The 23,134-nt window shown below is 56.8% G+C and overlaps 1 protein-coding gene across 1 annotated transcript; it reads right to left on the bottom strand.

The window, feature by feature from the left end:
• Positions 1-334: 334 nt before the first annotated feature.
• Positions 335-22,915, bottom strand: LOC107307700 (adhesion G protein-coupled receptor E5-like). The gene is made up of 8 exons (XM_085534441.1): positions 22,694-22,915; positions 17,872-18,066; positions 12,330-12,550; positions 8,842-8,908; positions 7,480-7,571; positions 4,563-4,758; positions 757-849; positions 335-674 (listed from the first exon to the last, which is right to left on the bottom strand). The coding sequence occupies exons 2-8, from the start codon at positions 17,920-17,922 to the stop codon at positions 654-656; spliced, it is 741 nt and encodes a 246-aa protein (XP_085390567.1). The 5' UTR covers positions 17,923-18,066; positions 22,694-22,915; the 3' UTR covers positions 335-653.
• Positions 22,916-23,134: the final 219 nt, after the last annotated feature.

Genomic DNA, 23,134 nt, shown 5'->3' with positions numbered 1-23,134 from the left:
AAGGTCTTTTGCACGAGGGCCTTGCACGAGGATACATTGTGCCTTCCATCAGTTGCTTTGCACGAGGACGTGTCGTGCCTTGCACGAGGGCCTTGCACGAGGATTCGTTGTGCACAAGGACTTGGTTTAGACCCCCAAGAAAAGCCCAAAACACCCCAAAAATGGTCGTTCTAATTCCCCCCCCCCCCCTCCCCCCCCCCCCAGTGTCCCAGTTCATTTTGGGGGGGGGGGAACTGGGAGCACTGGGATCCGACCCCCCCCACCCCAATCTCTGCCCTTTTTGCATCAATATCTTTAATGCAGAAACACCATAATGGGGGATTGGGGGTGGGGGGGTACTGGGAGGGGCACTGGAGGTGAACTGGGAGCACTGGGAGGGGTGGTGGGGGGCACTGGGAGCACTGGGGGGGGGACCTGGGGGGCACTGGGAGCAGTGGGGGTGTATTGGGGGGACACTGGGAGGGACGTGGTGGGGCACTGGGAGCAGTGGGAGGGGAACTGGGGGGCATTGGGGGGCACTGGGAGGGCAATGGGGTGGTAACTGGGAGCACTGGGGTTGAACTGGGAGCACTGGGATGGGACTGGGGGGGTACTGGGGAGCACTGGGGTTGAACTGGGAGCACTGGGGGGGCCGTGGTGCGGGCAGGCTTTGCTCACGAGTGCTGATGTTGAACCTGTGGGGCAGAGAATGGCATTAAATGGGGGGGTGGGGGTCACAAAGAGGTGGGGGGGGGGGCTCACCAGTGTGGCACTGACCCTTGTGTTACTGGTGTTACTGGTGTGACTGGTGGAGAACTCGGTGTAACGCCGGGAGCCGGGGCACAACCAGCGGCGATAGGTGTCTCGTACCTGGGGGGGGAAGGGGGGGCATTGAGGGTCCTGGGGGGTCTATAGGGGGTCTTGGGGGGGGGATTTGGGGGTCCTGGGGGGAGCATTGAGGGTCCTGGGGGGGGGTTGGGGGTCTTGGGGAGGATTTGGGGGTTCCTGGAGGCATATTGAGGGTCCTGGGGGGGGTTGGGGGTCCTGAGGGGGGTTGGGGGTCTTGGGGGGGGGATTTGGGGGTCCTGGGGGGGGGCATTGAGGATCCTGGGGGGGGTTGGGGGGGGATTTGGGGGTCCTGGGGGGTCTATAGGGGGTCTTGGGGAGGATTTGGGGGTCCTGGGGGGTCTATAGGGGGTCTTGGGGAGGATTTGGGGGGTCCTGGAGGCATATTGAGGGTGCTGGGGGGGATACCGGGGGTCCTGGGGGGGGATTTGGGGGTCTTGGGGGGGGGATTTGGGGGTCCTGGGGGGGGCATTGAGGGTCCTGGGGGGGGTTGGGGGTCTTGGGGGGGGGATTTGAGGGTCCTGGGGGGTCTATGGGGGTTCCTGAGGGGGGAAATTGGGGGTCCTGGGGGGTCTATAGGGGGTCTTGGGGAGGATTTGGGGGTTCCTGGAGGCATATTGAGGGTCCTGGGGGGGATACTGGGGGTCCTGGGGGGATATTGTGGGTCCTGGGGGGGGGACTTGGGGGTCCTGGGGGGGGGTATTTGGGGGTTCTGGGGGTCTATTGAGGGTCCTGGGGGGTTGACTTGGGGGTTTTGGGGGGGATTTTGGGGGGTCCTGGGGGTCTATGGGGGTTCCTGGAGGCATATTGAGGGTCCTGGGGGGGATACTGGGGGTCTTGGGGAGGATTTGGGGGTTCCTGGAGGCATATTGAGGGTCCTGGGGGGGGTTGGGGGTCTTGGGGGGGGATTTGGGGGTCTTGGGGGGGGGATTTGGGGGTCCTGGAGGCATATTGAGGGTCCTGGATGGGATATTGGGGGTCCTGGGGGTGGGTTGGGGGTCCTGGGGGGGATTTGGGGGTCCCGATGGGGGGATATAAGAGTCCTGGGGGGCTATGGGGGTTCCTGGAGGTATATTGGGGGTCTTGGGGAGGATTTGGGGGTCCGGGGTGGGGATATGGGGGTCCTGGGGGGTCTATAGGGGGTCTTGGGGGGTATTTGGGGGGTCCTGGGGGTGCAAGGGGGGCTATTGAGGGTCCTGGGGGGGATTTGGGGGGTCCTGGGGGTCTATGGGGGGTCCTGAGGGGGGGATATGGGGGTCCTGTGGGGTCTATAGGGGGTCTTGGGGAGGATTTGGGGGTCCTGGGGGGTCTATAGGGGGTCTTGGGGAGGATTTGGGGGTTCCTGGAGGCATATTGAGGGTCCTGGGGGGGATACTGGGGGTCCTGGGGGGATATTGTGGGTCCTGGGGGGGGACTTGGGGGTCCTGGGGGGGGGGTATTTGGGGGTCCTGAGGGTCTATTGAGGGTCCTGGGGGGTTGACTTGGGGGTTTTGGGGGGGATTTTGGGGGGTCCTGGGGGTCTATGGGGGTTCCTGGAGGCATATTGAGGGTCCTGGGGGGGATACTGGGGGTTTTGGGGGGGGATTTGGGGGTCCTGGGGGGGGGTTGGGGGTCTTGGGGGGGGATTTGGGGGTCCTGGGGGTCTATGGGGGTTTCAGAGGGGGGGATATGGGGGTCCTGGGGGGCTATGGGGATTCCTGGAGGCATATTGGGGGGTCCTGGGGGGGGGTTGGGGGTCCTGGGGGGGGATTTGGGGGTCCTGAGGGGGGGGATATGGGGGTCCTGGGGGGGATTTGGGGGTCCTGGGGGGTGTCCTGGGTTGCTATTGAGGGTCCTGGAGGGGGGGGGTTGGGGGTCCTGGGGGTCTATTGAGGGACCTGGGGGGGGATTTGGGGGTCCTGGGGGGCTATGGGTGTTCCTGGAGGCATATTGGGGGTCCTGGGGGGGGGTTGGGGGTCCTGGGGGTCTATTGGGGGTCCTAGGGGGGCTTTGGGGTGTCCTTTGGGTGCTATAGGGTATCGATAGGATCCTATAATATATAATGGGGGGGGGTTGGGGTCCTTTGGGTGCTATAGGGTCCCATAGGGTCCTATGATATATACTGGGGATGGGGTTTGGGGTCCTTTGGGTGCTATAGGGTCCTATAGGGCCCTATAATATATATTGGGGGGGGGTTGGGGTCCTTTGGGTGCTATAGGGTCCCATAGGATCCTATGATATATATTGGGGGGGGTTGGGGTCCTTTGGGTGCTATAGGGTCCCCATAGGGTCCTATAATGTCTATTGGGGGGGGGTGGTTTGGGGTCCTTTGGGTGCTATAGGGTCCCCATAGGGTCCTATAATGTCTATTGGGGGGGGGTGGTTTGGGGTCCTTTGGGTGCTATAGGGTCCCATAGGGCCCTATAATGTCTATTGGTGGGGGGGTGTTTGGCAGTCCTGGGGGGGGATTTGGGGTCCTTTGGGTGCTATAAGTTCCCATAGGGTCCTATAATATATATTGGGGGGAAGATTTGGGGGTCCTGGGGGTCTATTGAGGGTCCTGGGGGGGATATTGGGGGTCCTATGGGTGCTGGGAGTGTCCTTTGGGTGCTATAGGGTCCCATAGGGTCCTATAATGTCTATTGGGGGGGGGGGCTTGGGGGTCCTATATGCGCTGTGGGTGTCCATTGGGTGCTATAGGGTCCCATAGGGTCCTATAATATATATTGGGGATGGGGTTTGGGGTCCTTTGGGTGCTATAGGGTCCCCATAGGGTCCTATAATGTCTATTGGGGCTGGTGTTTGGGGGTCATGGGGGGGGGATTTGGGGTCCTTTGGGTGCTATCAGGTCCCATAGGATCCTATAATATATATTGGGGGGGGTTGGGGTCCTTTGGGTGCTATAGGGTCCCATAGGGTCCTATAATGTCTATTGGGGGGGGGTAGGGGTCCTTTGGGTGCTATAGGGTCCCATAGGGTCCTATGATATATACTGGGGGGGGGTTGGGGTCCTTTAGGTGCTATAGGGTCCCATAGGGTCCTATAATGTATATTGGGGTGGGTGTTTGGGGATCCTGGGGGGGGGTTGGGGGTCCTTTGGGTGTTATAGGGTCCCATAGGGTCCTATAATATATATTGGGGGATTTGGGGGTCCTGGGGGTCTATTGAGGGTCCTGGGGGGGATATTGGGGGTCCTATGGGTGCTGTGGGTGTCCTTTGGGTGCTATCGGGTCCCATAGGATCCTATAATATATATTGGGGGGGGGTTGGGGTCCTTTGGGTGCTATAGGGTCCTCATAGGGTCCTATAATATATATTGGGTGGGGTTTGGGGTCCTTTGGGTGCTATGGGGTCCCCATAGGGTCCTATAGTGTAGATTGGGGCGGGTGTTTCGGGGTCCTGGGGGGGGATTTGGGGTCCTTTGGGTGCTATAGGGTCCCATAGGGTCCTATAATATATATTGGGGGATTTGGGGGTCCTGGGGGTCTATTGAGGGTCCTGGGGGGGTATTGGGGGTCCTATGGGTGCTGGGAGGGTCCTTTGGGTGCTATAGGGTCCTATAATGTAGGGGGGGGGCTTGGGGGTCCTGGGGGTCTATTGAGGGTCCTATGGGTGCTGTGGGTGTCCTTTGGATGCTATAGAGTCCCATAGGGTCCTATAATATATACTGGGGACGGGGTTTGGGGTCCTTTGGGTGCTATAGGGTCCCATAGGGTCCTATAATATATATTGGGGGGGGGTTTGGGGTCAGCCCCCACCTGTGGGTGCACCAGGCAGTGGCAGATGAAGATGAAGAGCCCCTGGGAGGCGTTGATGATGCAGAAGAGGAAGGATAAAGGGAGGGGGGGGGCAGCTGGAGACCCCTCCCCATTTCCCTTCCATGGTTGGGGTAACCCCAAAGCCCATCCGGTCCCCAATAGGCACAACTGGGCTGCACACGTCCCCGACAGCACCCTGAGTGTGCAAGGACGAGTGTGCAAATGTCAGTGCAAAGAGCCCCCCCACCCCCACATTCAATGTCCCATTGGGTCCCATTGTATCCCATTGGGCTCTATTGTGACCCTATATCCCCCCATTGGGATCTATTGTGACCCTATATCCCCCCATTGGGCTCTATTGTGACCCCATATCCCCCCATATACCCCCATATCCCATTGGGCTCTATTGTGACCCTATATCCCCCCATTGGGCTCTATTGTGACCCTATATCCCCCCATTGGGCTCTATTGTGACCCCATATCCCCCCATTGGGCTCTATTGTGACCCTATATCCCCCCATTGGGATCTATTGTGACCCTATATCCCCCCATTGGGATCTATTGTGGCCCCATATCCCCCCCCATATACCCCCATATCCCATTGGGCTCTATTGTGACCCTATATCCCCCTATTGGGCTCTATTGTGACCCTATATCCCCCTATTGGGCTCTATTGTGACCCTATATCCCCCCATTGGGATCTATTGTGACCCTATATCCCCCCATTGGGCTCTATTGTGACCCCATATCCCCCCATTGGACTCTATTGTGAACCTATATCCCCCCATTGGACTCTATTGTGACCCTATATCCCCCCATTGGGCTCTATTGTGACCCCATATCCCCCCATTGGGCTCTATTGTGACCCTATATCCCCCCATTGGACTCTATTGTGAACCTATATCCCCCCATTGGACTCTATTGTGACCCTATATCCCCCCATTGGGCTCTATTGTGACCCCATATTTTCCCATTGGGATCTATTGTGACCCTATATCCCCCCATTGGGCTCTATTGTGACCCCATATCTTCCCATTGGGCTCTATTGTGACCCTATATCCCCCCATTGGGCTCTATTGTGACCCTATATCCCCCCATTGGGCTCTATTGTGACCCTATATCCCCCCATTGGGCTCTACTGTGACCCTATATCCCCCCATTGGGCTCTATTGTGGCCCTATATCCCCTCATTGGGCTCTATTGTGGCCCCATATCCCCTCATTGGGCTCTATTGTGGCCCCATATCCCCTCATTGGGCTCTATTGTGGCCCCATATCCCCCCATTGGGCTCTATTGTGACCCTATATCCCCCCATTGGGCTCTATTGTGACCCCATATCCCCCCATTGGGCTCTATTGTGACCCCATATCCCCCCATTGGGCTCTATTGTGACCCCATATCCCCCCATTGGGCTCTATTGTGACCCCATATCCCCCCATTGGGCTCTATTGTGACCCTATACCCCCCCATACACCCCCATGTCACATTGGGTCCAATTGTGACCCCATATCCCCCCATTGGGCTCTATTGTGACCCCATATCCCCCCATATCCCCCCATATCTCCCCATACCACCCTGTATATCCCCTATACGTCCTCATATCACCCCATATCCCTCTATATCACCCCATATACCCCCCATTTGGCCCCATATGCCCTGATACCCCCCCATAATCCCCCATATCCCTCTATATCTCCCCATATGCCCCCCATATGGCCCCATATCCCCCCATACCCACCCTATACAGCCCCATATCCCCCAATATCCCCCCAAACCTCCCCTCTTATCCCCCAACAACCCCCCATATCCACTCCATATGTCCCCATATACCCCCATATGGCCCCATATAGCCCCATATACCCCCATATCCCCCCATATCCACCCCATACAGCCCCATATCCCCCATATCCCCATATAACACCCCATATACCCCCCATATGGCCCCATATCACCCCATATACCCCCATATGACCCCATATCACCCCCATATCCACCCCATACACCCCATATCCCTCATATCCCCCCGTAACACCCCATATGGTCCCATATACCCCCATATGGCCCCACAGCCCCCCTACATCCCCTATAACACCCCATATCCCCCCCATATGGCCCTATATGGCCCCATATTCCCCCATATCACCCTATATCCCCCCATATCCACCCCATATGGCCCCATATCACCCCATATACCCCCATATCCACCCCATATCCCCCTGTAACACCCCATATACCCCCATATGACCCCATATACCCCCATATCCACCCCATACAGCCCCGTATCCCCCATATCCCCATATAACACCCCATATACCCCCCATATGGCCCCATATCACCCCATATAACCCCCCATATGGCCCCATATTCCCCCATATCACCCTATATCCCCCCATATCCACCCCATATGGCCCCATATCACCCCATATACCCCTGTAACACCCCATATACCCCCATATAGCCCCATATCCCCCCATATGGCTTCATATCACCCCATATCACCCCATATGGCCCCATATCCCCCTATTACACCCCATATGCCCCCTATATGGCCCCATATCTCCCCATATCCCCCATACCCACCCTATACAGCCCCATATCCCCCAATCTCCCCCCAGAACCCCCAATATCTCCCCAAAACCCCCATATCCACTCCATATGTCCCCATATACCCCCATATGGCCCCATATACCCCCATATCCCCCCATATCCACCCTATACAGCCCCGTATCCCCCATATCCCCATATAACACCCCATATACCCCCCATATGGCCCCATATCCACCCCATATGGCCCCATATCACCCCATATCCCCCTATAACACCCCATATACCCCCATATGGCCCCATATCACCCCATATACCCCCATATCCACCCCATATACCCCATATATCCCCATATGGCCCCATATCCCCCCACCTCATCTTCCTGAGGTGCCCCAGATCCGGGTTGACTTCATCGAACTTCTGCACCAGCTTCCAGATGGTGATGACGAGAATCACGGCGTTCAGCTGCGGGATATGGGGAGATATGGGGCCATATAGGGGGATATGGGGGAATATGGGGGGATATGGGGGTATATGGGGAGATATGGGGGGGATATGGGGTGATATGGGGTAATATGGGCTGATATGGGGGGTATATGGGGTGATATGGGAGGATGTGGGGAGATATAGGGCCATATAGGGGGATATGGAGGAATATGGGGGGCTATGGGGGGTCATATGGGGGGCTATGGGGTGATATGGGAGGATATGGGGAGATATGGGGCCATATAGGGGGATATGGGGTGATATGGGGCCATATGGGGTAATATGGGCTGATATGGGTGGTATATGGGGTGATATGGAGGGATATGGGGGGATATGGGGTGTTATAAAGGGATATAGGGTGATATGGGAGGATATGGGGAGATCTAGGGTGAGGTGGGGGGATATGGGGCCATATGGAGGGTATAGGGGGTGATATAAGGGATATGGGGTGATATGGGGGCTGTATGGGGGGTATATGGGATGATATAGGGGAATATGGGAGGGATATGGGGCCATATGGGGTGATATGGAGGGTATGGGGGTGATATAGGGGATATGGGGTGATATGGGGGGTTATGGGGGGGATATGGGGTGATATGGGGGGATATGAGGCCATATGGGGTTGTATGGGGGGTATATGGGGTGATATAGGGGGATATAGGGGGATATGGGGGTCTATGGAGCCATATGGGGGGTATATGGGATGACATAGAGGGATATGGGGGAATATGGGGTGATATATGGGGTGATATATGGGGTGATATGGGGCCATATAGGGGGATATGGGGGGGTATGGGGGGATATGGGGTGACATGTGGGGGGATATGTGCGGATATGGGGGGATATATGGGGCCATATAGGGGGATATAGGGCCTTATGGGGGGTATATGGGGTGATATAGGGGGATATAGGGCCGTATGGGGGGTATATGGGGTGATAGAGGGGGATATGGGGGAATACGGGTTGACATGGGGTGATATATGGGGTGATATATGGGGTGATATATGGGGTGATATAGGGGGATATGGGGTGATATATGGGGTGATATATGGGGTGATATGGGGTGATATGGGGTGATATATGGGGTGATATATGGGGTGATATATGGGGTGATATATGGGGTGATACATGGGGTGATATGGGGTGATATATGGGGTGATATATGGGGTGATCTATGGGGTGATATATGGGGTTAATGGGGTTAATGGGGTTAATGGGGTTATGGGGTTGTGGGGTTGCAGCCTCTCACCGCCACAATGAGGCAGACGGGACCTTGGAAGCTCCATCGGAAACCGCGGTCCAGGGTGAGCCAACAACTGCGGGGGGAGACTGGGATGGACTGGGATGGACTGGGATGGAATGGGATGGAATGGGATGGAATGGGATGGAATGGGATGGAACTGGGAGGGAATGGGATGGAATGGGATGGAATGGGATGGAACTGGGATGGACTGGGATGGACTGGGATGGACTGGGATGGACTGGGATGGAATGGGATGGAACTGGGATGGACTGGGATGGAATGGGATGGAACTGGGATGGAACTGGGATGGAACTGGGATGGAATGGGATGGACTGGGATGGACTGGGATGGAATGGGATGGAATGGGATGGAATGGGATAAACTGGGATGGACTGGGATGGAATGGGATGGACTGGGATGGAACTGGGATGGACTGGGATGGAATGGGATGGAATGGGATGGACTGGGATGGAACTGGGATGGACTGGGATGGAATGGGATGGAATGGGATGGACTGGGATGGAACTGGGATGGACTGGGATGGAATGGGATGGAACTGGGATGGAACTGGGATGGACTGGGATGGAATGGGATGGAATGGGATGGAATGGGATGGAACTGGGATGGACTGGGATGGAATGGGATAGAACTGGGATGGAATGGGATGGAACTGGGATGGACTGGGATGGACTGGGATGGAACTGGGAGGGAATGGGATGGACTGGGATAGAACTGGGATGGAATGGGATGGGACTGGGATGGACTGGGATGGACTGGGATGGAACTGGGATGGAATGGGATGGAACTGGGAGGGAATGGGATGGACTGGGATGGAACTGGAATGGAACTGGGAGGGACTGGGATGGAATGGGATGGAACTGGGATGGAACTGGGATGGACTGGGATGGGACTGGGAGGGACTGGGATGGACTGGGAGGGAATGGGATGGAATGGGATGGAATGGGATGAACTGGGATGGAATGGGATGGAATGGGATGGACTGGGATGGAACTGGGAGGGAATGGGATGGAATGGGATGGAACTGGGATGCAAAAGGTGTGCAAAGCCCCAGGTGTGCAAAGCCCCACTCGTGCAAAACCCAACACATGCAACCCCCAACTGTGCAAACCCCAAGTCGTGCAACAACCCAGGTGTGCAAAAGCAGCTGTGCAAACCCAGTCGTGCAAAACCCCCCGTGTGCAACAACCCACTTGTACAAAGCCCCAGTTGTGCAAAACCCAATGTGCAAAGCTCTGGTTGTGCAAAGACAAAGTTGTGCAACAACCCCCTTGTGCAAAGCCCCATGTGCAAAACCCCACATGTGCAACAACCCACTTGTGCAAAGCCGCAGTTGTGCAAAGCCCCAGTTTTGTGAAGCCCCAGTTGTGCAAGACCCATCGTGCAAAGCCCCACGTGTGCAACCACCCACTTGTGCAAAGCCCCATGTGCAAAATCCCACATATGCGACAACCCACTTGTGCAAAGCCACAGTCGTGCAAAGCCCCACTTGTGCAAAGCCCCAGTTGTGCAAGACCAGTCGTGCAAAGCCCAACGTGTGCAACCACCCCCTTGTGCAAAGCCCCAGTTGTGCAAAGCCCCAGTTTTGTGAAGCTCCAGTTGTGCAAGACCCGTCGTGCAAAGCCCCAGTTGTGCAAGACCAATCGTGCAAAGCCCCACTTGTGCAAAACCCCACGTGTGTGAAAACCACTTGTGCACAGCCACAGTCGTGCAAAGCCCCATTTGTGTGAAACCCTGTTTGTGCAACCACCCCCTTGTGCAAAGCCCCATGTGCAAGACCCCACGTGTGCGACAACCCACTTGTACAAAGCCCCAGTTGTGCAAAGCCCCAGTTTTGTGAAGCTCCAGTTGTGCAAGACCCGTCGTGCAAAACCCCACGTGTGCAAAGCCCCACGTGTGCAAGACCAATTGTGCAAAGCCCCACGTGTGCAACCGCCCACTTGTGCAAAGCCCCATGTGCAAAATCCCACAAATGCGACAACCCACTTGTGCAAAGCCACAGTCGTGCAAGACCAGTCATGCAAAGCCCCACGTGTGCAAAATCCCAAGTGTGCAAAGCCCCATGTGCAAAACCCCACATGTGCAACAACCCACTTGTGCAAAGCCCCAGTTGTGCAAAGCCCCAGTTTTGTGAAGCTCCAGTTGTGCAAGACCCGTCGTGCAAAGCCTCATGTGTGCAAAACCCCACATGTGCAACCACCCACTTGTGCAAAGCCCCAGTCATGCAAGACCAGTCGTGCAAAGCCCCATGTGTGCAACAACCCGCTTGTGCAAAGCCACAGTCGTGCAAAGCCCCAGTTGTGTAAAGGCCCAGTTGTGCAAGGCCAGTCGTGCAAAGCCCCACGTGTGCAAAACCCCACATGTGCAACAACCCACTTGTGCAAAGCCACAGTCATGCAAGACCAGTCGTGCAAAGCCCAACATGTGCAAAAAACCACTTGTGCAAAGCCACAGTCGTGCAATGCCCCAGTTGTGCAAAGCCCCAGTTTTGTGAAGCTCCAGTTGTGCAAGACCCGTCGTGCAAAGCCCCACGTGTGCAAAGCCCCATGTGCAAAACCCCACATGTGCAACAACCCACTTGTGCAAAGCCACAGTCGTGCAAAGCCCCAGTTTTGTGAAGCCCCAGTCGTGCAAGACCCGTCGTGCAAAGCCCCATGTGTGCAAAACCCCACGTGTGCAACCACCCACTTGTGCAAAGCCAGAGTCGTGCAAGACCAGTCGTGCAAAGCCCAACGTGTGCAACACCTCACGTGCGCAACAACCCACTTGTACAAAGCCCCAGTCGCGCAAGACCCGTCGTGCAAAGCCCCACTTGTGCAACCACCCCCTTGTGCAAAGCCCCATGTGCAAAACCCCACCTGTGCAACAACCCACTTGTACAAAGCCCCAGTTGTGCAAAGCCCCAGTTTTGTGAAGCCCCAGTTGTGCAAGACCCGTCGTGCAAAGCCCCACGTGTGCATCCACCCCCTTGTGCAAAGCCCCATGTGCAAAGCCCAACGTGTGCAACAACCAACTTGTGCAAAGCCACAGTCGTGCAAAGCCCCAGTTTTGTGAAGCCCCAGTTGTACAAGACCCGTCGTGCAAAACCCCACGTGTGCAAAGCCCCATGTGCAAAATCCCACATGTGCAACCACCCACTTGTGCAAAGCCCCAGTCGTGCAAAGCCCCACTTGTGCAAAGCCCCAGTCGTGCAAGACCAGTCGTGCAAAGCCCAACATGTGCAACAACCCACTTGTGCAAAGCCACAGTCGTGCAATGCCCCAGTTGTGCAAAGCCCCAGTTTTGTGAAGCCCCAGTCGTGCAAGACCCGTCGTGCAAAGCCCCACGTGTGCAAAGCCCCATGTGCAAAACCCCACATGTGCAACAACCCACTTGTGCAAAGCCCCATTCGTGCAAGGCCAGTTGTGCAAAGCCCCAGTCGTGTGAAGCCCTGCTTGTGCAAGGCCAGTCGTGCAACGCCCCCCTTGCACACTCACTACTGCGTGGTCCCGTATCCATCCGGGTAAGCGATAGCGGAGCAGATGACAATGATGGCGGGCAGCCCGTACCCGCTCACAAGCGCGTGCCACACGCGCAGCCACGCGGGTTGGAACACGCGCACCAACAGCACGTAAAGGTGCAGCCCCTCCAGCAGCATCCACGTGAACGCGCACAGGAACCAGAAGTGCAACAGACCCGCCACCACCGCACACGTGGGCTGTGTGCAAGGGGGACATCACACGCGTGTGCAAGGGGGAGGGAAATGGGATGGAATGGGATGAACTGGGATGGACTGGGATATACTGGGATGGACTGGGATGGAATGGGATGGAACTGGGATGGGACTGGGATGGACTGGGATGGACTGGGATGGACTGGGATGGACTGGGATGAACTGGGATGGAACTGGGATGGAACTGGGATGGAATGGGATGGACTGGGATGGACTGGGATGTAACTGGGAGGGAATGGGAGGGACTGGGATGGAACTGGGAGGGACTGGGATGGAACTGGGATGGAATGGGATGGACTGGGAGGAGAAGTGCAACAGCCCCGCCACCACCGCACACGTGGGCTGTGTGCAAGGGGGAGATCACACGCGTGTGCAAGGAACTGGGACTGGGATGGAACTGGGATGGACTGGGATGGACTGGGATGGAACTGGGATGGACTGGGAGGGACTGGGAGGGACTGGGATGGACTGGGATGGACTGGGATGAACTGGGATGGACTGGGATAGACTGGGATGGACTGGGATGGAAATGGGATGGACTGGGATGGACTGGGATGGAACTGGGATGGGACTGGGATGGAATGGGATGGAACTGGGATGGACTGGGATGGACTGGGATGGAACTGGGATGGAACTGGGATGGACTGGGAGGGACTGGGAGGGACTGGGATGGACTGGGATGAACTGGGATGGACTGGGATAGACTGGGATGGACTGGGATGGAAATGGGATGGACTGGGATGGACTGGGATGGAACTGGGATGGGACTGGGATGGAATGGGATGGAACTGGGATGGACTGGGATGAACTGGGATGGAATGGGATGGACTGGGATGGACTGGGATGGACTGGGATGGAATGGGATGGACTGGGATGGATTATAAGTGAACTGGAAGGGAACTGGGATGAACTGGGATGGACTGGAATGAAGTGGGATGGAACTGCGATGGACTGGGATGGACTGGGATCAAACTGGAATGGACTGGGATGAACTGGGATGAACTAGGATGGAATCGGATGGAACTGGGATGTACTGGGATGGAACTGGGATGGAACTGGGATGGACTGGGATGAACTGGGATGGAACTGGGATGGAACTGGGATGGACTGGGATGGACTGGGATGAAACTGGGATGGGACTGGGATGGGACTGGGATGGACTGGGAGGGAACTGGGAAGGACTGGGATGGACTGGGATGGAATGGGATGGACTGGGAGGAGAAGTGCAACAGCCCTGCAACCACCGCGCACGTGGGCTGTGTGCAAGGGGGAGATCACACGCGTGTGCAAGGAACTGGGACTGGGAGGGACTGGGATGAACTGGGATGGACTGGGAGGGACTGGGAGGGACTGGGATATACTGGGATATACTGGGATGGAATGGGATGGACTGGGAGAAGTGCAACAGCCCCGCAACCACCGCGCACGTGGGCTGTGTGCAAGGGGGAGATCACACGCGTGTGCAAGGAACTGGGACTGGGATGGAACTGGGATGGACTGGGATGGACTGTAAGTGAATTGGGATAGACTGGGATGGAACTGGGAGGGAACTGGGATGGAATGGGATGGACTGGGATGGACTGGGATGGACTGGGATGGGACTGGGATGGAACTGGGATGGAACTGGGATGTACTGGGATGAACTGGGATGGAATGGGATGTACTGGGATGGACTGGGATGAACTGGGATGGACTGGGATGGAACTGGGATGAACTGGGATGGAACTGGGATGAACTGGGATGGACTGGGATGAACTGGGATGGACTGGGATGGACTGGGATGAACTGGGATGGAACTGGGATGAACTGGGATGGACTGGGATGGACTGGGATGAACTGGGATGGAACTGGAATGGACTGGGATGGAATGGGATGAACTGGGATGGACTGGGATGGAATGGGATGGAACTGGGATGGAATGGGATGGAATGGGATGGAACTGGGAAGGACTGGGATGGACTGGGATGGACTGGGATGGACTGGGATGGACTGGGATATACTGGGATGGAATGGGATGGACTGGGAGGAGAAGTGCAACAGCCCCGCAACCACCGCACACGTGGGCTGTGTGCAAGGGGGAGATCACACGCGTGTGCAAGGAACTGGGACTGGGATGGAACTGGGATGGACTGGGATGGGACTGGGATGGAATGGGATGAACTGGGATGGAACTGGGATGAACTGGGAGGGACTGGGATGAACTGGGATGGAACTGGGATGGAACTGGGATGGAACTGGGATGGACTGGGATGGACTGGGAGGGAACTGGGATGGAACTGGGATGGAATGGGATGGAATGGGATGGAACTGGGAAGGACTGGGATGGACAGGGATGGACTGGGATGGACTGGGATGGACTGGGATGGAACTGGGATGGACTGGGATGGAACTGGGATGAACTGGGATGGAACTGGGATGGAATGGGATGGACTGGGATGGAATGGGATGGGACTGGGATGGACTGGGATGAACTGGGATGAACTGGGATGGACTGGGATGGAACTGGGATGGACTGGGATGGACTGGGATGGAACTGGGATGGAACTGGGATGAACTGGGATGGACTGGGATGGAACTGGGATGAACTGGGATGAACTGGGATGGAACTGGGATGGACTGGGATGGACTGGGATGGAACTGGGATGGAACTGGGATGGACTGGGATGAACTGGGATGGACTGGGATGGAACTGGGATGGACTGGGATGAACTGGGATGGACTGGGAAGGAACTGGGATGGACTGGGATGAACTGGGATGAACTGGGATGGACTGGGATGGAATGGGATGGACTGGGATGGGACTGGGATGGACTGGGATGAACTGGGATGGGACTGGGATGGAACTGGGATGGACTGGGATGGAACTGGGATGGAACTGGGATGGACTGGGATGGAACTGGGATGGACTGGGATGGACTGGGATGGAACTGGGATGGAATGGGATGGACTGGGAGGGAACTGGGATGGAACTGGGATGGAATGGGATGGAATGGGATGGAACTGGGAAGGACTGGGATGGACTGGGATGGACTGGGATGGAATGGGATGAACTGGGATCTACTGGGATGTACTGGGATGAACTGGGATGTACTGGGATGTAACTGGGATGGACTGGGATGGACCGGGATGTACTGGGATGTACTGGGATGGACTATAAGTGAACTGGAAGGGAACTGGGATGGACTGGGATGGACTGGGATGGACTGGGATGGAACTGGGATGGAACTGGGATGGACTGGGATGGACTGGGATGAACTGGGATGGACTGGGATGGAACTGGGATGGAACTGGGATGGACTGGGATGAACTGGGATGAACTGGGATGTAACTGGGATGTAACTGGGATGTACTGGGATGGAACTGGGATGAACTAGGATGGACTGGGATGAACTGGGATGTACTGGGATGGACTGGGATGGACTGGGATGTACTGGGATGGAATGGGATGTAACTGGGATGGACTGGGATGAACTGGGATGTATTGGGATGGACTGGGATGGACTGGGATGAACTGGGATGGGACTGGGATGGGACTGGGATGAACTGGGATGGACTGGGATGTACTGGGATGGAATGGGATGAACTGGGACGGACTGGGATGGACTGGGATGGAACTGGGATGGACTGGGATGAACTGGGATGTGACTGGGATGGAATGGGATGGAATGGGATGGACTGGGATGGAATGGGATGGAACTGGGATGTACTGGGATGTACTGGGATGAACTGGGATGTACTGGGATGGACTGTGATGGACTGGGATGGGACTGGGATGGAACTGGGATGGAATGGGATGGAACTGGGATGGAACTGGGATGGACTGGGATGGACTGGGATGAACTGGGATGAACTGGGATGGAATTGGGATGAACTGGGATGGACTGGGATGGAACTAGGATGGACTGGGATGGACTATAAGTGAACTGGGATGGAACTGGGATGGAATGGGATGGAACTGGGATGGAACTGGGATGAACTGGGATGTACTGCGATGGACTGGGATGTACTGGGATGAACTGGGATGGACTATAAGTGAACTGGAAGGGAACTGGGATGTACTGGGATGGACTGGGATGGAATGGGATGGACTGGGATGGAACTGGGATGGACTGGGATGGACTGGGATGTACTGGGATGGACTGGGATGGACTGGGATGGACTGGGATGAACTGGGATGGACTGGGTTGTACTGGGATGTACTGGGATGGACTGGGATGGACTGGGATGGACTGTGATGGACTGGGATGGGACTGGGATGGAATGGGATGGAACTGGGATGGAACTGGGATGGACTGGGATGGACTGGGATGAACTGGGATGAACTGGGATGGAATTGGGATGAACTGGGATGGACTGGGATGGAACTAGGATGGACTGGGATGGACTATAAGTGAACTGGGATGGAACTGGGATGGAATGGGATGGAACTGGGATGTAACTGGGATGAACTGGGATGTACTGCGATGGACTGGGATGTACTGGGATGAACTGGGATGGACTATAAGTGAACTGGAAGGGAACTGGGATGTACTGGGATGGACTGGGATGGAATGGGATGGACTGGGATGGAACTGGGATGGACTGGGATGGACTGGGATGTACTGGGATGGACTGGGATGTACTGGGATGTACTGGGATGGACTGGGATGGACTGGGATGGACTAGGATGGACTGGGATGGAATGGGATGGAATGGGAGGGACTGGGATGGACTGGGATGGAACTGGGATGGAATGGGATGGACTGGGATGAACTGGGATGGACTGGGATGGACTATACTTGAATTTGAAGGGCACTGGGATGGAATGGGATGTAACTGGGATGGACTGGGATGGACTGGGATGTACTGGGATGGACTGGAATGTAACTGGGATGAACTGGGATGAACTGGGATGTACTGGGATGGACTGGGATGGAATGGGATGGAATGGGATGGAATGGGATGGACTGGGATGAACTGGGATGGGACTGGGATGGAACTAGGATGGACTGGGAGGGAACTGGGATGAACTGGGATGAACTGGGATGGACTGGGATGGACTGGGATGGAACTGGGATGGGACTGGGATGGACTGGGATGGACTGGGATGGAACTGGGATGGACTGGGATGGACTGGGATGAACTGGGATGGGACTGGGATGGACTGGGATGGACTGGGATGGAATGGGATGGACTGGGATGGACTGGGATGAACTGGGATGTACTGGGATGTACTGGGATGTACTGGGTTGTACTGGGATGGAACTGGGATGTACTGGGATGTACTGGGATGTACTGGGATGTACTGGGCTGTACTGGGAGCTCACCTGGCTGTGTGTGCTCTCGATGCCCAGCAGGAAGGTGCCGTGTGCCAACATGAGGCTGATGCTGAGCTGCAGGTGAAGGATCCGCCTTAAACCTTTGGGGACCCGACACACCACGAAGGTGACGATGGCCAACAGGAGAGAAACCACCGACAGCACCAGGCCGGCCTTGGTCAGCACGTCCAGCAGCCAGCTGTGCTGTAATGGGGTTAAGGGGGGGGATTAGGGGGTCCTATGGGGGGCTATGGGGGTCCTATGGGGGGCTATGGGGTCCTACAGGGGACTATGGGGTCATAGAGGGGGTTATGGGGTGATAGAGGGGGTTATGGGGGCCCTATGGGGGGTTATGGGGTCATAGAGGGTCCTACAGGGGGCTATGGGGTCACAGAGGGGGATTAGGGGGTCGTATGGGGGGCTATGGGGTCATAGAGGGGGATTTGGGGGTCCAAGGGGGGGGTTTTGGGGGTCCAAGGGGTCCATATGGGTTGATAGAGAGGGATATTGGGGTCCTACAGGGGGTTATGGGGTCACAGAGGGGGATTTGGGGGTCCTATGGGGGGCTATGGGGTCATAGAGGGGGATTTGGGGGTCCAAGGGGTCCATATGGGTTGATAGAGGGGGATATTGGGGTCCTACAGGGGGTTATGGGGTCATAGAGGGGAATTTGGGGGTCCTATGGGGGGGCTATGGGGTCATAGAGGGGGATTTGGGGGTCCAAGGGGGGATTTGGGGGTCCAAGGGGTCCATATGGGTTGATAGAGGGGGAAATGGGGGTCCTATTGGGGGGTTATGGGGTCATAGAGGGTCCTACAGGGGGCTATGGGGTCATAGATGGGGTTATAGGGGTCCTATGGGGGGGGTTATGGGGGTCCTACGGGGGGGTTTTGGGGTTCATAGGAACCCTATGACACCACCAGGCCGGCCTTGGTCAGCACGTCCAGCACCCAGCTGTGCTGTAATGGGGTTAAGGGGGGGATTAGAGGGTCCTATGGGGGGCTATGGGGGTCCTATGGGGGGCTATGGGGTCCTATGGGGGTCCTATGGGGGGCTATAGGGTCATAGCCCCTATAGGGCTATAGGACGATGGCCAACAGGAGAGAAACCACCGACAGCACCAGGCCGGCCTTGGTCAGCACGTCCAGCAGCCAGCTGTGCTGTAATGGGGTTAGGGGGGGGATTAGGGGGTCCTATGGGGGGCTATGGGGTCCTATGGGGGGCTATGGGGTCATAGAGGGGGATTTGAGGGTCCTATGGGGGGCTATGGGGTCGTAGTGGGGGTTATAGGGGTCCTATGGGGGGTTATGGGGTCATAGAGGGGGATTAGGGGGTCCTATGGGGGGCTATGGGGGTCCTATGGGGGGTTATGGGGTCATAGAGGGGGATTATGGGGTGATAGAGGGGGGTTATGGGGGTCCTATGGGGGGCTATAGGGTCATAGAGGGGGATCTGTTGAGTCCTATTGAGTCCTATTGGTCCTATTGAGTTCATAGGAACCCTATGACACCACCAGGCCGGCCTTGGTCAGCACGTCCAGCACCCAGCTGTGCTGTAATGGGGTTAAGGGGGGGATTAGGGGGTCCTATGGGGGGCTATGGGGTCATAGAGGGTCCTACAGGGGGCTATGGGGTCATAGAGGGGGATTATGGGGTGATAGAGGGGGTTATGGGGTGATAGACGGGGTTTATGGTGGTCCTATGGGGGGTTATGGGGTCATAGAGGGGGTTATGGGGGTCTATGGGGTCCAAGATGGGGATTTGGGGGTCCTATGGGGGGTTATGAGGTGATAGAGGGGGATTTGGGGGTCCTGAGGGGGATTATGGGGGTCCTATGGGGGGCTATGGGGTCATAGAGGGGGTTTTGGGGGTCATATGGGGGGCTATGGGGTGATAGAGGGGGATAATGGGGTGATAGAGGGGGTTATGGGGGCCCTATGGGGGGTTATGGGGTCATAGAGGGGGTTATAGGGTGATAGAGGGGGTTATGGGGTGATAGAGGGTCCTACAGGGGGCTATGGGGTTATAGAGGGGGATTATGGGGTGATAGAGGGGGGTTATGGGGGTCCCACGGGGGGGTTTTGGGGTTCATAGGAACCCTATGACACCACCAGGCCGGCCTTGGTCAGCACGTCCAGCACCCAGCTGTGCTGTAATGGGGTTAAGGGGGGGATTAGGGGGTCCTATGGGGGGCTATGGGGTCATAGTGGGGGTTATAGGGGTCCTATGGGGGGTTATGGGGTTATAGAGTGGGGTTTAGGGGTCCAAGAGGGGGTTATGGGGGTCTATGGGGTTAAAGAGGAGGATTTGAGGGTCCAAAAGGGGGATTTGGGGGTCCAAGGAGGGGTTATGAAGATCCTATGGGGGGCTATGGGGGTCCTATGGGGGGTTATGGGGTCATAGAGGGGGATTATGGGGTGATAGAGGGGGGTTATGGGGGTCCTACGGGGGGGTTTTGGGGTTCATAGGAACCCTATGACAGCACCAGGCCGGCCTTGGTCAGCACGTCCAGCACCCAGCTGTGCTGTAATGGGGTTAGGGGGGGGGATTAGGGGGTCCTATGGGGGGCTATGGGGTCATAGAGGGGGTTATGGGGTCATAGTGGGGGTTATAGGGGTCCTATGGGGGGTTATGGGGTTATAGAGTGGGGTTTAGGGGTCCAAGAGGGGGTTATGGGGGTCTATGGGGTTAAAGAGGAGGATTTGAGGGTCCAAAAGGGGGATTTGGGGGTCCAAGGAGGGGTTATGAAGATCCTATGGGGGGCTATGGGGGTCCTATGGGGGGTTATGGGGTCATAGAGGGGGTTATAGGGGTCCTATGGGGGGGGTTATGGGGGTCCTACGGGGGGGTTTTGGGGTTCATAGGAACCCTATGACACCACCAGGCCGGCCTTGGTCAGCACGTCCAGCACCCAGCTGTGCTGTAATGGGGTTAAGGGGGGGATTAGGGGGTCCTGGGGGGGGCTATGGGGGTCCTATGGGGGGCTATGGGGTCCTATGGGGGTCCTATGGGGGGCTATGGGGTCATAGAGGGGGTTATAGGGGTCCTATGGGGGGTGATGGGGTCATAGAGGGTCCTACAGGGGGCTATGGGGTCACAGAGGGGGATTAGGGGGTCCTATGGGGGGCTATGGGGTCATAGAGGGGGATTTGGGGGTCCTACAGGGGGTTATGGGGTCATAGAGGGGGTTATGGGGGTCCTATGGGGGCCTATGGGGTCATAGAGGGGGATTTAGGGGTCTCAAAGGGGGATTTGGGGGTCCTAGGGGAGATTATGGGGGTCCTATTGGGGGTTATGTGGTCATAGAGGGGGATTTGGGGGTCCCAAGGGGGGTTATGGGGTCATAGAGGGGGATTTGGGGGTCCAAGGGGTCCATATGGGTTGATAGAGGGGGATAAAGGGGTCCTATGGGGGGCTATGGGGTCATAGAGGGGGTTATAGGGGTCCTATGGGGGGTTATGGGGTCATAGAGGGGGATAATGGGGTGATAGAGGGGGTTATAGGGGTCCTATGGGGGGTTATGGGGTGATAGAGGGGGAATTTGGGGGTCCCAAGGGGGGTTATGGGGGACCAAGGGGGGGTTATAGGATCATAGAGGGGGATTTGGGGGGGTCCTATTGAGTTCATAGGAACCCTATGACACCACCAGGCCGGCCTTGGTCAGCACGTCCAGCACCCAGCTGTGCTGTAATGGGGTTGGGGGAGGGAATTAGGGGGTCCTATGGGGGGCTATGGGGTCATAGAGGATCCTACAGGGGGCTATGGGGTCATAGAGGGGGTTATGGGGGTCCTATGGGGGGTTATGGGGTCACAGAGGGGGATTTGGGGGTCCTATGGGGGGCTATGGGGTCATAGAGGGGGATTTGGGGGTCCAAGGGGTCCATATGGGTTGATAGAGGGGGATTTTGGGGTCCTATTGTTGGGTTATGGGGTCATAGAGGGTCCTACAGTGGGCTATTGGGGTCATAGAGAGACTTATAGGGGTCCTATGGGGGGTTATGGGGTCATAGAGGGGGATTATGGGGGTCTATGGGGTTAGAGAGGGGGATTGGGGGTCCTATGGGGGTGTTATGGGGGTCCTATGGGGGGCTATAGGGTCATAGAGGGGGATTTGGGGGTCCAAGGGGTCCATATGGGGTGATAGAGGGGGATATGGGGGTCCTACGGGGGGTTATGGGGGTCCTATGGGGGGTTATGGGGTGATAGAGGGGGATAATGGGGGTCCTAAGGGGGGTTTTGGGGTTCCTATGGGGGGTTATGGGGTCATAGAGGGTCCTACAGTGGGCTATTGGGGTCATAGAGAGACTTATAGGGGTCCTATGGGGGGTTATGGGGTCATAGAGGGGGATTATGGGGGTCTATGGGGTTAGAGAGGGGGATTGGGGGTCCTATGGGGGTGTTATGGGGGTCCTATGGGGGGCTATAGGGTCATAGAGGGGGATTTGGGGGTCCAAGGGGTCCATATGGGGTGATAGAGGGGGATATGGGGGTCCTACGGGGGGTTATGGGGTCATAGAGGGGGATTTGGGGGTCCTATGGGGGGGCTATGGGGTCATAGAGGGGGATTTGGGGGTCCAAGAGAGGGTTTATGGGGGTCTATGGGGTTAAAGAGGGGGATTTGGGGGTCCCAAGGGGGGTTATGGAGGTCCAAGGGAGGGATCTGAGGGTCCTATGGGGGATTATGGGGTGATAAAGGGGAAATTGGGGGTAGAAGGGGGGGGGGGTTGGGGGTCCCATGGGGGATATGGGGTGACAGAGGGGGATTTGGGGGTCCTGGCGGGTTATAGGGCACATGGGGGGGGGGTCCTATAGGGTCCCCCCCCCCCCAATACCTCAGGCTCATAGAAGGCGAGCAGCACCACGAAGCTGGTCAGGTGGTTACAGACACAGACGGTGTCGAAGTGGGGGGGGTCTCCTTTATTGTGGGGGGGGTCTCCTTTATTGTGGGGGGGGTCGCCTTTATGGTGGGGGGGGGGCAGTAGCTCACATCCAGCTGTGCCCCATGACTGAGCTTTGGGGTCCCAAAAGGCACAAAGGGGGCGGCCATGCAGACGGGGGTCCTATTATAGGGGGGGGGGGGGGGGTCATATTGGGTGTCCCCCCCCCCCTTTTGACCCTATAACCCCAATATGGTGGGGGGGGGGGGTCCCCATTGTGCTTTTAGGGTCCCCCCCCCCACCAATCAACCCCCCTCCTTAAGGGGTCCCCCCCCTTTTAGCCCCCCCCCATTTTATGGGACCCCCCCCCATTTTAAGGACACCCCCCATCACCCC

Source organism: Coturnix japonica, unplaced genomic scaffold, assembly GCF_054131305.1.
Source record: "Coturnix japonica strain WE unplaced genomic scaffold, WE-NBRP24 Scf082, whole genome shotgun sequence".
Classification (NCBI taxonomy): domain Eukaryota; kingdom Metazoa; phylum Chordata; class Aves; order Galliformes; family Phasianidae; genus Coturnix; species Coturnix japonica.
This window is presented reverse-complemented; position numbering and strand designations above follow the sequence as displayed.

What these genes read in the sequence shown, in the direction of transcription:
- LOC107307700 (XM_085534441.1), bottom strand. Translation starts at nt 17,922, where the DNA reads ATGTTGGCACACGGCACCTTCCTGCTGGGCATCGAGAGCACACACAGC. An exon ending in CCGTCTGCCTCATTGTGGCG is followed by an intron (nt 7,572 to 8,841) that starts GTGAGAGGCTGC and finishes CATATCCCGCAG; the next exon opens with CTGAACGCCGTGATTCTCGT. An exon ending in ACTGCCTGGTGCACCCACAG is followed by an intron (nt 850 to 4,562) that starts GTGGGGGCTGAC and finishes TTCCCCCCCCAG; the next exon opens with GTACGAGACACCTATCGCCG.